Raw genomic sequence first — 14,059 nt, forward strand, 5'->3', positions numbered from 1 at the left:
GTTTCCTTAACACACACTTGCCATGGAACTATAAAAGGCATAGATTTCTTGTCGAAACGCCATCAGCAAAGAGTGTAAACATGGTCAAATGACCAAGGTGTCCCTCTAGACTGTGATATTATTCTGATGATTCGTAATAATTACTAACCATGATACATTATATATAGTAATAAGTGAACTGATTACAACTCTTTGATTAGTAATAATTATAAACAAATACACTATAATGTGGTAAAATGGCCGTTGTTATACACACTTAATATATTGCAATTACTATAATAGGAGCCTAGGTTGTAGGTAGAGTGATTCTTCGCCGAGCCTTACGGGCGTCACTTTGCTGCTGCGCCATCGCATTCGTCACACCCGAACACAGCCTTGTCGCCACAGCCATAGTATACCCCATCTTCTTCTTCTTCATAACCAGTCTTTTCAGCCCTCCGCTACACAGAGGAGCAGAAAACAAGCCAAGACCTAACCCTAACTCTACCTCCTGCGAGCTTCGCCATGGCCAAGGATCCCGTCCGTGTTCTTGTTACCGGAGCTGCAGGTACTCTCTTTCTCTCTCTTGGTTACGAACCTACGATGCCTGCGCCAGAGCTGCTCAATAACACGCTCTATCTGCATCAGAGACGTAGGATCTACAGCAGGAGCTTCACATGACACCGTCAGTGCTTTAATTTGATCCTAATTAAGTGGCAAGGCATAGGTTTTCTTGCTTTTCAGAACCGTGAAGCTATACGCTGATCAAATGGAAAGGTTAAACAAACTAAATTGCATACCGCTTAAGTTAATCACAGTTTAGCCGAGCTCACTCTTTAACATAAGCCACTAACATCGCTTAGTCGTTTTTTAAGAAAAGACAAAAAGGTGAAAAGCTAATCAGGCACATTTTTTGTTTTCATACAGAGTAAAAAGGTGAAAAGCTAATCAGGCACATTTTTTGTTTTCATACAGAGTTGTATTCAGTATTCTTCACATTTGCAGGGATGTTTTGTTTCGTTAGCATTCTGACATTGAAAAAAATAACATAAAGTTTATTAATTTATGTGCAGGCCAAATTGGTTACGCTCTGGTACCTATGATAGCAAGGGGTGTCATGCTGGGTCCAGACCAGCCCATCGTCTTGCACATGCTGGACATTCCCCCAGCTGCAGAATCCCTGAATGGGGTCAAAATGGAATTGATCGATGCCGCATTTCCTTTGCTAAAAGGTAATGTGCCAGCGTTACCCATGGGGTGCATCTTTGAAGTTTGGCCTGCCTTATGTTGGCGTTTGCAGCAGCAACCCCCATGCTGCCCAAATTTTTATTTTGGTGAACTATTATGGGTGGTGCATTTTTGGCGTTCGCAATCATCCCTATACTGCCCAAGTTCTTATTTTGGTTATTTATTGCATGATTGGGATGGCAGGTGTTGTTGCCACTACCGATGTAGTGGAGGCTTGCAAGGATGTTAACATTGCAATCATGGTGGGGGGTTTCCCTCGAAAGGAGGGCATGGAGAGGAAGGATGTCATGTCGAAGAATGTGTCCATTTACAAGTCACAAGCGTCAGCTCTTGAAGGGCACGCAGCTAGAGACGTGAAGGCGAGTTGCCTTTGTAATATTGCCAAGTCGCGAAGACCCAGTGCGGCCTTTTTTTTGTGTGTGTTTCTTGATGGTGATACTCTTCATGTTTCCAGGTTTTGGTGGTTGCCAACCCAGCAAACACAAATGCCCTGATATTGAAGGAGTTTGCACCCTCCATACCCGAGAAGAACATCACATGTTTGACAAGATTGGATCACAACCGAGCACTCGGTCAAATTGCAGAGCGGCTGGGCGCACATGTGTCTGCTGTTAAGAATGTGATCATTTGGGGCAATCACTCTTCTACACAATACCCCGATGTCAATCATGCAGTTGTCATCACTGAACACGGGGAGCAGCCTGTGCAGAAGCTAGTGGGCGATGACACCTGGTCTGAACTAATCTGATGACAGCTTTGTTTATTATTGACTTGTAGGCTGTATGTTAGATGAGATCCATTTCATTTGCTCAGCTAACTAGTGAATGAATGCTGAATTTGTGTTTGGATTGTAAGGTTATGCGGTGAGTTTATTAGTACTGTTCAGCAGCGTGGTGCTGCAATTATCAAGGCTCGCAAGCTTTCAAGTGCGCTGTCTGCCGCAAGTTCTGCCTGTGATCATATTCGTGATTGGGTGCTTGGAACTCCCAAGGTAATACCAAATTTAACTTTTTGGTCCGCAAGTCATGCATGTGTCCATGCACAATGATGTGGTTTTGTGTGTGCAGCTGCCAGGTGTTGCGACTTCAAAATGCTCGTGTGCATGTTCATGGACTTGTACTATTATATTTCTTTGAAAGCTAATGTTTTGCATCTTTACTGTTTTGGCCTGTCATCTGAAATGCAGGGAACCTGGGTGTCCATGGGGGTCTATTCTGATGGGTCATATGATGTTCCACCTGGCTTAATCTACTCTTATCCTGTTACTTGTGCAAATGGGGAATGGTCTATTGTTCAAGGTTGGTTAACTGTCTAGACACCCTTGGCTTTGTCGTTGTATGCATGTAAATGGGTAGATGGAGAGAGTATATACATACATACATACATACATATACATGTATACGTATATATATATATATATATATATATATATGTATGTATGTATGTATGTATGTATGTATACATATACGCATATACATACATACATACATACATACATACATACATACATAAATATATATTTACATACACACACACACATATACATACATACATGTATGTATGTATGTATATGTATATGTGTATATATGTATCTGTGTACATATATATATATATATATATATATATATATATATATATATATATATATATATATATGAGAGAGAGAGAGAGATTAATTGATTGATTGATTGATTTTTTCATGTGGAATTGTGATAGGCCTGTCTATAAACGAGTTTTCGAGGGCAAAGCTGAATGCAACGGCAGATGAGTTGGCTGAGGAGAAAGCAATGGCATATTCTTGCATCGATAGCTAGCCTTAGTGAAGATCCTCCTTTGAGTAAAAAAATCAAAATAGGAATCTGCCATGAGATTTCTGGCAGCTCCAATTTTCTGCATTTCTGCACAATAAAGCTCCCATATAATTACGAATTCTGTGAATGAGCTGATCACACATGTTACTCCCTTAAATAAAGTGCCGTCGTGACTTCTGACTGCAGACAAATGAGAATTACGGAGATTGATTCCAAGGCTGAAGTTTTTTCCTTCTTTTTTTTGGGGCCTACAGGCTTTGCAGCTGTCCATATAAAATACATACAAGTGTAGAACATGCTCCTTTGTTGTTGTGGTGTATTTAGCGTGTGACCCTCCCTCAAGGGAGGCATTTACTCTTGAATGAGGGAGTATTTTCATGAAATTGAATCACCTATATGCCTCACTGCCACCCTTATCTCGGGTGGCCACAGCCGTACAGCTGTATTCAAGAGTTTAGGATTAATTGTTAATTAAGGCTGCATGTGATATTATGGGGGAAAAGTGCTGAAAAATGCCACAGTGGGCTAAGCGTACTGTTACGTGGGAGAAAAGACAGTGTTTAAGTGCGCTGTTGTGGCTTCATCAAGGGCTCTGTGCATCACTTGCAATAGTTTAGGCACTTCAGATATGCCTCGATGCATGACTCCTATAACTCGAGGTGAGCTTCAATTGAGGCCAGATCTCTAAGGTCCATGGTTGGGCTGTGAGGGTCCTGCTCCTTCAGATGAAATCCTTTAAGCCCATTTAGGACTTCTGTGAGTGTGGTAGGCACTTGTGGTGTTGTAAAAAAGGGTTGGGGTGGAGAGACATGTGTTGGTGATGGCTAGATTGAAGAGGGCATTGGAGGGGTATCTGGCCTGCAAAGAGATAGATGAGGCACCATGGGGCGGCTAGGTCGGGAAATGGGTGGAGATGGAGGGTCCTATTGGGATGGCAAAGAAAAGGAGAGGCTAAGTGGTAGTGGAAGGTCATTGGAGAGAAAAGTGGGTGTGCAGAGGTTGACGGGATGTCAGAGAGGAGGTTGGTTGCTTCGGTGTGGGCGCAGTAGAACCTATTGGAGGGGGATCATGTGGTGGAGGTTGAGGTTTTGGAGAGGAGGCAAAAGCGCCATGGGCAGGGACCAACGTAGAAGGGCAAGTGGTTTGTGTGGTGGGTGCATGAGTTTGGGGATCATTGGTGCTGATCTGATGACGAGCACATCCACCTTGCCCATGAGATATTCCAAGGGGGAGGCACTGGCTGCCAGGTCTTCCTGTGTATCAAAGAGCTGTTTAGCCCTCCCCTCCATGACATCCTTTATATGCTTGATTTGGTTCTGCAGCAATATGATGACCTCTAAATCTGCGATGACTCCTGCCTCCAAAGTTACTCGGGTGAAGATGTCCTTAGTTGCTACTCTTCCCAATTAGTGCAACTAGCTGATTGTCTCCATGCAATTGGCTGCATTATGGGCAATCGGACCTGCGGACTGGTCCGGGGCTTGGGTGATGACAGGGAATTAGGAGCTGGTGGCCTTCTCTAGTGGCTTTGTTGGGGGTTGCCCATGAGATCACTCACTGTAATTTTGTCATCCCCTGTGTATCCACTAGCAGAGTTCATCATTTGTGAGATATGTGATTTTTTCGTCTTGGCTGGAGGCACTTGTAAATTAAAAGGAAAATGTGGAACTCCACCCAAGAATCTCACATTTCTGGAATGCCTTGTGACGGGGGTGGCAGTTCTGCCAACCGGTGGCTGCATGGTATAATACTTTTGTGAGCATGTGGGCTATTGTAATCGTAGTCTGGGGGTCCTCTCCTCACTCTGTGCTATTTATATGCGTCTTGTGACCCAATTGCATGGCTGTGGCCAGTTGAGCCTCGCCAGGGTACTCAGGTTGCATTTGTTGTACCTATAATGCCTCTTGACATGAGTGTATTATGTAAGTACCTATGCTGGTAAAACTAGATCCTGATTGAGAGTTCCCTTTTACTCTACTATGTTGCCTGTCTCTTTAGGATCTATCAATCCATGGACATGGGGTTTGGTGGATCTTAATTGCTTCCATGGTTCCCACGTGGTGGGCAGAGATGACCTCACATTGTTGTCCTAGGTAAGCTTGACCTTGACATCCTCCTGGTTGGGTCCCTTCACTGTTCCAGCGTTGTTCTTTGGGTTATAAGCTGGCAAGATCCTCTCCCCCCCCCCCCCCCAAACACACACACATGGTGGCAGGCTGATCATCCCTCCCAACCCTCTTCATGTATGGCATGAGGTGGTGTGATAAGAGGTGCAGAAAAGTGTCTTTTACCCGTTCTAGATTGTGCAATGGATCACTCTGCACTGTACCTCTGCTAGGGCCTCCTTACTGAGCTGTGGAATCTCCTCTGCATTACCCTGACGGTGTACTCCTTCACGGAAGGAGAATAGCCTTCTGCTTCCCTCGTGACCTCTTTGGGGTCTGTGTGCACGCGCTCAGGAGAACCTTCCAACTTTGAAGAGGTCGGATGTGTCTCGGTGACCTGCGGAGGGTATAGAGAGGATGTTGGGATGAGAGAAGAAATGAAATTCTAGAGAGAGAAGGTGAAAAGCAAGGGAGGATGAGGGTGCAGAGAGCTGGAGAGAGGAAAAATCGCATGAGTTGGGCTATAGAGAGCTAAAGAAAATGACACAGGAGAGGTCCTTTTTATAGGTGTTGGAGGAATGGCACGGGATTGAGGAATCATGTGTTATCTGGTGGAAAAATACCGAAAGGAAAAACGGGAGAAAACAGGGAATTAGGGGACTTGACAAGGAAACAAAGACGGGAGGGAACTCACGGGGAAACAGGACACTGGCAGAGACTGTTAGACCGTGCATGGGGTCCTTGAGATATCATACGGGATTTTGAGTGGAATGAGATCAAGGGAATAATGCAGGAATCGTCTACAAGAATCAGATGAGGAATTGTGTGGGATTTGAGGTAAAATTACGCGGGATGCAAGACAAATATTACATGCTTTTGTAGATGGAATTCTAAGTGTTTTTGAGAGGAATCATGCGTGTGCTATGTGATGAGGAAGCACGTGGGATCTGAGGACAAATTACCCGAGATTCAACACAAATGTTCGTAGAAATAATTCCAAGTGTTTGTGAGAGGAATCCTACATAATTTGACTCGGAACTACGTGGAATCCCTTTGGTGGGATTCTGGAATAATACATGTTAATTGTGGAGTCGTCCCATGTGGTTCAAGAGATTATATGTGTATTTGAGAGGAATCCCATGGGGGAATTCTGGAATTGTACATGTTAATTGCGGAGTTGTCCCATGTGTTTCAAGAGAAATTATGCATGCTTTTTGACGTAGTGGAATTTTTAGAATTGCAAATTTTGAGCATGTGTAGAAAATGTTTGTGTGGCAAGTAAGCTAGCACAATTAGGCCCATTTTCATCGCCATACGCCTGTCCATGCTGATGTGGTGGGGTATCCACCGCCCATAATTCATGGGCAGGCAATCTCCCCCGCCCATACATGGGAAGTGGGGTATGTGTAATGGGCCTTAGCGGATGCCTATGTTCTTGACACTTCAACTCATGACTCCCAACTCTTTTGCTTTCTTTAATTTGCTCCATCTCAAATCTGCTTTCTTTGACTCTCTTGCTTGCTTCCCTTTTTCTTCCCTAGTCATGATGGAAATATTTACTTCTAGTTCAAGAACTTCTCCAACCCATTGACTCCTGCACGATTGTTTTTATTGTGTTCTTCACTTCTTCCAACACTCTTGCTTTCTTTTGACTCTCTTTGACCGTTTTCTTTGACATTTCACACATCTTTTTTCTTGGGGAATCAAGGTAAAGATGTAATTGTGCACCCTCTTTAATTTACAAGCGTTTTGCACATGGATATGGCCTATGAGGCTAGTGTTGAGCTTTGTCAGGTTTGGAAAGTGTTAGTGGAGCCTTGGGTGGTATGTACGGTTTGGTTGTGGGAGATTGCATTGGGAGGTTACCTGTTGGTGAGCACTATTACTATGGTTACTTTGTATTGGACTCCATGGTTTCAGGTAACGTGCTTGGTTGTGAGGTGGAAGTTGGGGGAATATCTTCATGATGGCAACCACTCATTCAGGTTCCCAGGTATATGTCACTTTCTCGTCCCTTGGCTAAAGCATGTTGCATTATTTGAACTTCATGCTGTTGCGTTTCCAATACAATTGCGGGGTTGGCTATGGCTTTTTGGGTTTATGTGATGAGCAATTTGCAGAAGAGGGTCGAGGCTTAGAAAAGGTTAACTTAGGCAACCAAATCTTGGTGTCTCCCCCATAACATCCTTGTGCTCCTTGTTTGCGATGGAAGGTTGGATTGTTGTTGTGGGAAGCCACAATTGGACATTTTTCTTTGGAATAGCTTTGTGCATGCAACAATTCTACCCTTGATCGAACTCTTTGTTATTTTTGCACCTTAGGATTATTTCTTGAGATTTTTGCCTTTAGTACTGATTAATGCATTATGCAGAATTCATTAAGCTTATGAATAATGCATAAGGCATAAGCTTATGTTTATGTATTATGCATCAATGTATTAGTACATTATGCATAATGCATTATTGCATAAGCTTTATGCAATAATGCATTAAGCTTATGCATAATACATAATGCATTAATGCTTAATGCATTATGCATAATACATAATGCATTGAGCTTATGATTAATGCATAGTTTTGTGTGCAGGCTATGTGTGTGTGCACGTGTAAAGGGGAATTGTGCATATGCACATGTGAGTTTTGTGTGTATACACATGCAAGTGCTCTTAGTTTTATATTTGTGTTTTGGTTTTTAGGTAAATTTCTCCTCAAGGCATAATAAAAATAGAAACCCTCGATGGGGATAAGATGGAAGGATATTTCAATCATATAGCAAGATGGAAGACTATTTCATTCATATAGCAAGATGGAGATAAGATGGAAGGCTATTTCAATCATATAGCAAGATAAAATGTTACTATGGACCTCTTACCTAGGACATACACTATCAAATTCACAAGAAGAAAGGAGGAGAAACTAGAGGTTGACATCAAAAAATGGAGGGTACGCCTCGAGATAGATGCTCGACAAAAAAAAGAGCCAAAGAGGCCATATGCTCCCAAGCATACAAATCTTAGTACATGCAATCAAGACCTTCACGATGATGCAGTTGGGACATATATAACAGTAGAACTTGCTCGCCTTGAGCTAGAGTTTCCATAGAAAGATCACATAGGTGCATGATTGACATCAAGGCTAGTCCCAAAATTGTCTTGGGAGACATGGACCTCATTAGTAGGCCACCCACCCCACACCATCTGCCACATCTACCATCACCATGGTTCCTATTCCTACTGTCTCGATTGTTTTGAAGCACATTTTTGCATTCAATCTAAACCTACATCTTGTGAGTTTTATGTAACCCCATAATGAAAGAATGTATCATCCTTAAAAGGGGATGGATTATAACCCACCCCACTGATTGCGTAGTGAACCATGACACTCGAGCTCCCCAACAGAATGGCCATCGTACCTTTGGGGATGAGGATATGTCCAACCTCTCAACATCCGAATTACACATTATCATCTCAAGTAACTCCTGACACTCAATATTCCTCTTACTTAACCCATAATGGAGATCCAAAACCTTGTCGACAAAGATAAAGACCACCTCCCAAACATCAACCTCAATGGACCTTCGAGGAGGTCACTAAGAAAAGAGTGGGTATAACCCCATATAGCCAAGGAAGGTATGACACCAAAGCAAAGACTTAGCGGCCACTATTTGGTCTGAAGACTCATGAGCACAACTTTGTCAAGTAGGAGCCTCAAGCAAAGGTGTTGTAGTCTCAACTCCCAAGCCTTGCTTGGTCCTAGTCAAAGTGTTAGAAGCTCAAGGCTTATGAGGGAAACCCTTCTATTTGGTCCCAAAAACTTCAGTGTCCGCACTACAAACTCCTTAGCCAAAAAGAGTTAAGCGATAGCCCTAGTACCCAATGTCAGGTGACACTTTGATGGATCCCAATAAGTTGCTAGAAGCTCAAGGCATCTACGAAGGGAATCTCTACGTTTGGGTTCCAAGGTCAAAGAAACCCATGCCCTAGGTCTCTACAAACACACCCTCAAAAGCCAAATCCAAGATGAAGTGGAGACCTAAAGCCAAGAGCCTATGAAGCTACCCCCAAAGATTAAGCATGAGTGGAAAGCACCTCGACTCATGTGGTGACACCACCAATGGAGCAACCCAAAAGAGCATGTGGATGTTTCACCAACTCCATGTGTGGTGGTGGGCCACATCCCCCCTCGATTCAAATCCAAGAAGAGCCACCCTTAGTGCCAAGCCCCCCAAGAGAGCCGCACACACTCAATTGGCACCATTAAGGGAGTGTGTGTGGCGCTTGGTGTGCCAAGCCCCCAGGAGAGCTACACACACACACACACTTGTTGACGGTGCGAAGGGAGTTGTGTGTGGCTCTCTTGGGAGCTTGGTACCTGAAAGAGTGCACAGAGCGGAAGCAGAGTGGCACTAGAATGTGCTGAACAGAGAGTGCAAGAGAGAGAGAGATATGGAGCAAACTATGCTGAATATACTGAACCAAAACAATCCCAAGCAAGAGACACTGTTAGTCTCATAAGTGAGGGAGCAAAATATGTACAAGACTGAATGAGAAATGAGAGGCCAGCACCCACTATTTATAGTGGGAAAGTGCTAGCCGACTGGAGCTGTTGGACATGGCCGACTGGTAAAATGCCAGAATGGCTCGGAAAAATCCCAGAAAAATAGTAAAAAGGGGTGGCTAGCCCACAAGCAAGGGCCATACAAAAGGGGACCAAATGGGCACCATAAAAGAGCAGAAACTGGGGATGAAAGTGCTAACAAACATGATTGCCCTCATGAATTTGTTTCCCTGTAACTCTGGAAGAACACCGAAGAGAACCAGGCGGAGGAGCAGAAGGAAGCTCACGTAACCCGGAGTCACGAACTATCTAATAATACCAACCAGGTAGTACAGATCTACTCGAACTCGCCGGAGGAGGAGCAAGGTCATCATCATCTGAGTGAGTATCCTCAGCTGGAGGTGTAACAGTAACAGCAGGGAGCAGGAGGAGGAGGAGAAGGAGGTGCAGGAAGAATAAGCTCACCACCCCCCTCTGAAGATGTAGGAGTTTCGTCGAACACCACATAATGGCTCACAACAACTTTACCGGCCTGAGGATCATAAAGACGATATTCCTTGGACACAGTGTTGTATCTGAGAAAAGTCATGCGCTGAGACTTCGAGTCCAACTTGGAGCAGTGCTCCTTAGGCACATGAACATACGCCGTACATCCAAATATCCAGAAATGAACAACGGAGGGCTTCTCACCATGGAAAGCCTCATATGGAGTTTTGTCGGGAAGAGCAGCAGTAGGAGACCTATTCTAAATAATGTAGACAGCAGTGGAAGCCGCCTCAGCCCCCAAAAACGTCGAGGTAATGAAGACTGCTCAAGCATAGCACGGGCCATCTCCATAATGGTCCTGTTCTTCCTCTCGCAGCAACTCCATTCTGTGATGGAGTATATGCTGTAGTAAGCTGTCCCCGAATGCCATGTGTCTTGCAATATTGCTGAAACTCCTGGGATGAGAACTCACCCCCTCCATCGGTTCTGAGAGCCTTGATTGAGTGACCAGTCTCTTTTTCCACCTCAGCTTTCCAATCACAGAAGTGATGAAAAGTCTTATCCTTGGTCTTCAGAAAGAAAACCGGAGTATATCTGGTAAAATCATCCACCATCACAAGCATGTACAACGCCTTACTCAAAGACGCGGTACTCATAGGACCACATAAGTCTGCATGAATGAGAGCAAGTGATGTCGAAGATCTGTGTGTCACTTCGGAAAGGCGGCTTGGTGTTGCTTCCCCTATAAAAAAGAGGAACAAGCAGAAGACGGAGGCTTGATGGTCGGTAATCCATCAACCAACCCATCCTTCGAAGCTCGCTGGAGAAGAGCTGATAGCTCAAATGGCCAAACCGAGCATGCCAAAGAGCAGAAGAAGCACCAGAAGAAAGCAAAGCGGTCAATTTGTAGAGGCCACTATCTTGGACTCCCTGAGCCAAGATGCTACCAGTCGCCTTATCACGAATGGTAATCTCATAACGAGAAAAGATCACCTCCGCACCCTGAGCCTGTAAGAGCACTCATCACACTGACACAAGGTTAAAAGCCAGAACGTCAGAGAAGTACCTCTTGTCCTCGTCAAAACGGAGGATGGGGATAGTGCCATGACCATGCACTGGCACAGAAGAAGAATCACCCAGAGTGATCTCGCCTGATCTGGCAGTGAAGTCCTCGAACCAATCTCGATGGGGTGTCATATGAGCAGTAGCACCACTATCAACAATCCAAGACCGTGACTGAGAAGTCACAAGAGCAAGTATACGTCGAGTACCTGCTAAGAGAAGAATGCCATCATCCTTCTTGGGTTGAGACACCGCCGTTGAGGAAGAGTTCTTCGCTGCTTCATCACGCTTCTTCTTGTGACATTGGGGTGACTTGTGACCCTTCTTGCCACAATAATGACATTCAATGTCCTTATTCTTTGAAGATTTGTTGTCTTTATCCTTATCGGAATCCTTGGAGTTCTTGTCAGAACCCCCTTTTCCTTTCTTTTGTTGAGTCTTCCCTTTGTCTTGTGCTGCCAAAGCTCCATCAGGGCCACCGGAGGTGCCAGTCGGCTCCTCAAAAAGCGAGACTCAATCTGCATAACGGAGGGGAGAACTTCCTCCCAACAAGTAACTGGAACAAGACGAGGAGAAGAAACCAGAGACTGAAAGTATGCATCAAACCTCTCTGGAAGTTTGGAGAGCAGTCGAATAGCCATATCCTTTGTGGAGATGTCCTTGCCACAAACAGCAAGCTCATCTCGGAGATCTTTCATCAAGCAGATAAAGATGGAAATGCAGAAATTGATAAGTTCATAAGTTGCTTTTCCAATGCCAAAATCCGACCCGGAGACTTAATCTCATAGAGATCTGCAAAAGCCTTCCAAACTTCCTGTGCAACATCTGCTGTACACACATGAGAGAGAACAGCATCCTGACAGTTCAACATCAGGAAGGAGAAAACACGTCGATCATTCGACTGCCAAATATCAATCTGTGCCTGAGTCACACCACCGGAAGCAAGGGTGGGAGGGGTGGCATTGGCCGGTGTAACAAGCCAATCCCAGAGATCCATGCCATGCAAGGCCGATTTCACCTTCACCTTCCATAGGGTGTAGTTGGAACCATCCAACTTGGCAGACTCAGCAAACATATGAAGAGAAGTGGAAGCAGCCCATCACAAAAGCTTGGGCTCAATCTCAAGAAATGCACAAACTCTGAAGAAAAGGTGTCCTCCACAAGAGTGCCACCAAAGCCTGCAACACCACAAGCCCCCTCTGCAAAGGGAAAGGGCCACTCGAGAGGAAAACGCAGCAGTGAACAAGTGTTGTCCTGTAGAAAACAGGCCGCCTGCCAATCTCCAAGTGGGCAATGAAACGTTGATCAACAAGAGTCAGATGGCTGAATTGGTGAAGCCAATCTAAAGAAAAAGCAACCAGCAGGGTGCTGTCCGGAAGTAGCAAAAGCTATGAATCTGGAAGAAAACGCAGAGGAGTAGGTGCTGAAAACAGGGCTGAATCTGGGGCAGCAAAAAGGTTGCTAAATCGGGAACGATGATACCATGAAAGAGTGCACAAAGCGGAAGCAGAGTGGCACTAGAATGTACTGAACAGAGAGTGCAAGAGAGAGAGAGAGATATGAAGCAAACTATGCTGAATATACTGAACCAAAACAGTCCCAAGCAAGAGACATTGTTAGTCTCATAAGTGAGGGAGCAAAATATGTACAAGACTGAATGAGAAATGAGAGGCCAACACCCACTATTTATAGTGGGGAAGTGCTGGTCGACTGGAGCTCATAAACAGGCTGACTAGAGCTGTTGGACACGGCCGACTGAAAAAATGCCAGAATGGCTGGGAAAAATCCCAGAAAAATAGTAAAAAAGGGTGGCTAACCCACAAGCAACGGCCATACAAAAGGAGACCAAATGGGCACCATAAAAAAGTAAAAATTGGGGATGAAAGTGCTAACAGTACCAAGGGAGTTGTGTCTCAAAACTCCATGAGAGAGAGAGAGAGAGAGAGAGAGAGAGAGAGAGAGAGAGAGAGATTGCACACTCAATACAAGTTCTCTATTACATATCACCACCATACAATGATATAGGCCTTCTAGCCTTATCCCACTTTACACATCATCATCCATGTGGCACTCCCTTTTCCACTCTTTTGGTCAATACTCTACAATATCACATGTGGCATTCTTATCTTACCACAATATCTTGCACCTCTAGGGTGCTTTCACACACTCAACCAAATACTTATTTATTTTACATTGCACATTTCAACACCCCTCCTCAATGTAAATTTAGGTGTGTGCATACAATTTCTCCAATCAATTTGATCAACTCACTTCTCACCCCCAACAATTTGCCATTGCCAATCTCAACACTCCCCCTTGGAGTGTTCAACACGTGTGTGTGCATGTGTCTAGCTAACCTAGACAACAAAGTCTTTTTTGAGCCCACTTGCTTACAGCGGAACCACTGAGTCCAATTTGAACATAGAAGTTCGGGTGGGAACCAACCCATGTGCCTGCACCTTGCACATGCATTGCCTATGCACACTATTACAAAACCATTTTTATTTCTTGGTGAGCTCGGTACACTTACCCTCAGACCAATTGGTGAATACACATCTCGTTTTGTATGGCTACCCTCATATACATGGGTGAAGCAAATACAATGCCTTTTGGCTGAAGCTGGGGCAGCAGGGAGTGAACCCAAGTGTGTGTGAACAAGCGTTAACCCTAACTCTTGTGTGAATGGATGCTTAGTTAAAGGCTTTCAAGACGCAATATTTGAAGAGCCAAATTCTGTTGCATTGCTGAATAAGAACGTGGCAGGCTGTAGCTTGTACTATGTAGTGGCCCAAAATCGGCTATCCTTGGCTCC

At 44.4% G+C, this 14,059-nt stretch overlaps 1 protein-coding gene across 1 annotated transcript; it reads left to right on the forward strand.

The window, feature by feature from the left end:
* The first annotated feature begins 294 nt into the window (after positions 1 to 294).
* On the forward strand, positions 295 to 3,342 carry LOC147630109 (malate dehydrogenase-like). The gene is made up of 7 exons (XM_086811730.1): positions 295 to 547; positions 1,053 to 1,211; positions 1,411 to 1,586; positions 1,682 to 1,959; positions 2,083 to 2,218; positions 2,414 to 2,525; positions 2,944 to 3,342. The coding sequence occupies exons 1-7, from the start codon at positions 505 to 507 to the stop codon at positions 3,039 to 3,041; spliced, it is 1,002 nt and encodes a 333-aa protein (XP_086667856.1). The 5' UTR covers positions 295 to 504; the 3' UTR covers positions 3,042 to 3,342.
* The last annotated feature ends 10,717 nt before the right edge of the window (positions 3,343 to 14,059 follow it).

The sequence above is a fragment of the Cibotium barometz genome, chromosome 17, assembly GCF_041138505.1.
Source record: "Cibotium barometz isolate CiBa-2024 chromosome 17, ASM4113850v1, whole genome shotgun sequence".
Taxonomy (NCBI): Eukaryota; Viridiplantae; Streptophyta; class Polypodiopsida; order Cyatheales; family Cibotiaceae; genus Cibotium; species Cibotium barometz.

Excerpts from the sequence above, each read along its gene's own strand:
- LOC147630109 (XM_086811730.1), top strand. The coding sequence starts at position 505 with ATGGCCAAGGATCCCGTCCGTGTTCTTGTTACCGGAGCTGCAG. Across the intron at positions 2,219-2,413 it reads GGGTGCTTGGAACTCCCAAG|GGAACCTGGGTGTCCATGGG; the intron begins GTAATACCAAAT and ends TCTGAAATGCAG. Across the intron at positions 2,526-2,943 it reads GGAATGGTCTATTGTTCAAG|GCCTGTCTATAAACGAGTTT; the intron begins GTTGGTTAACTG and ends GAATTGTGATAG.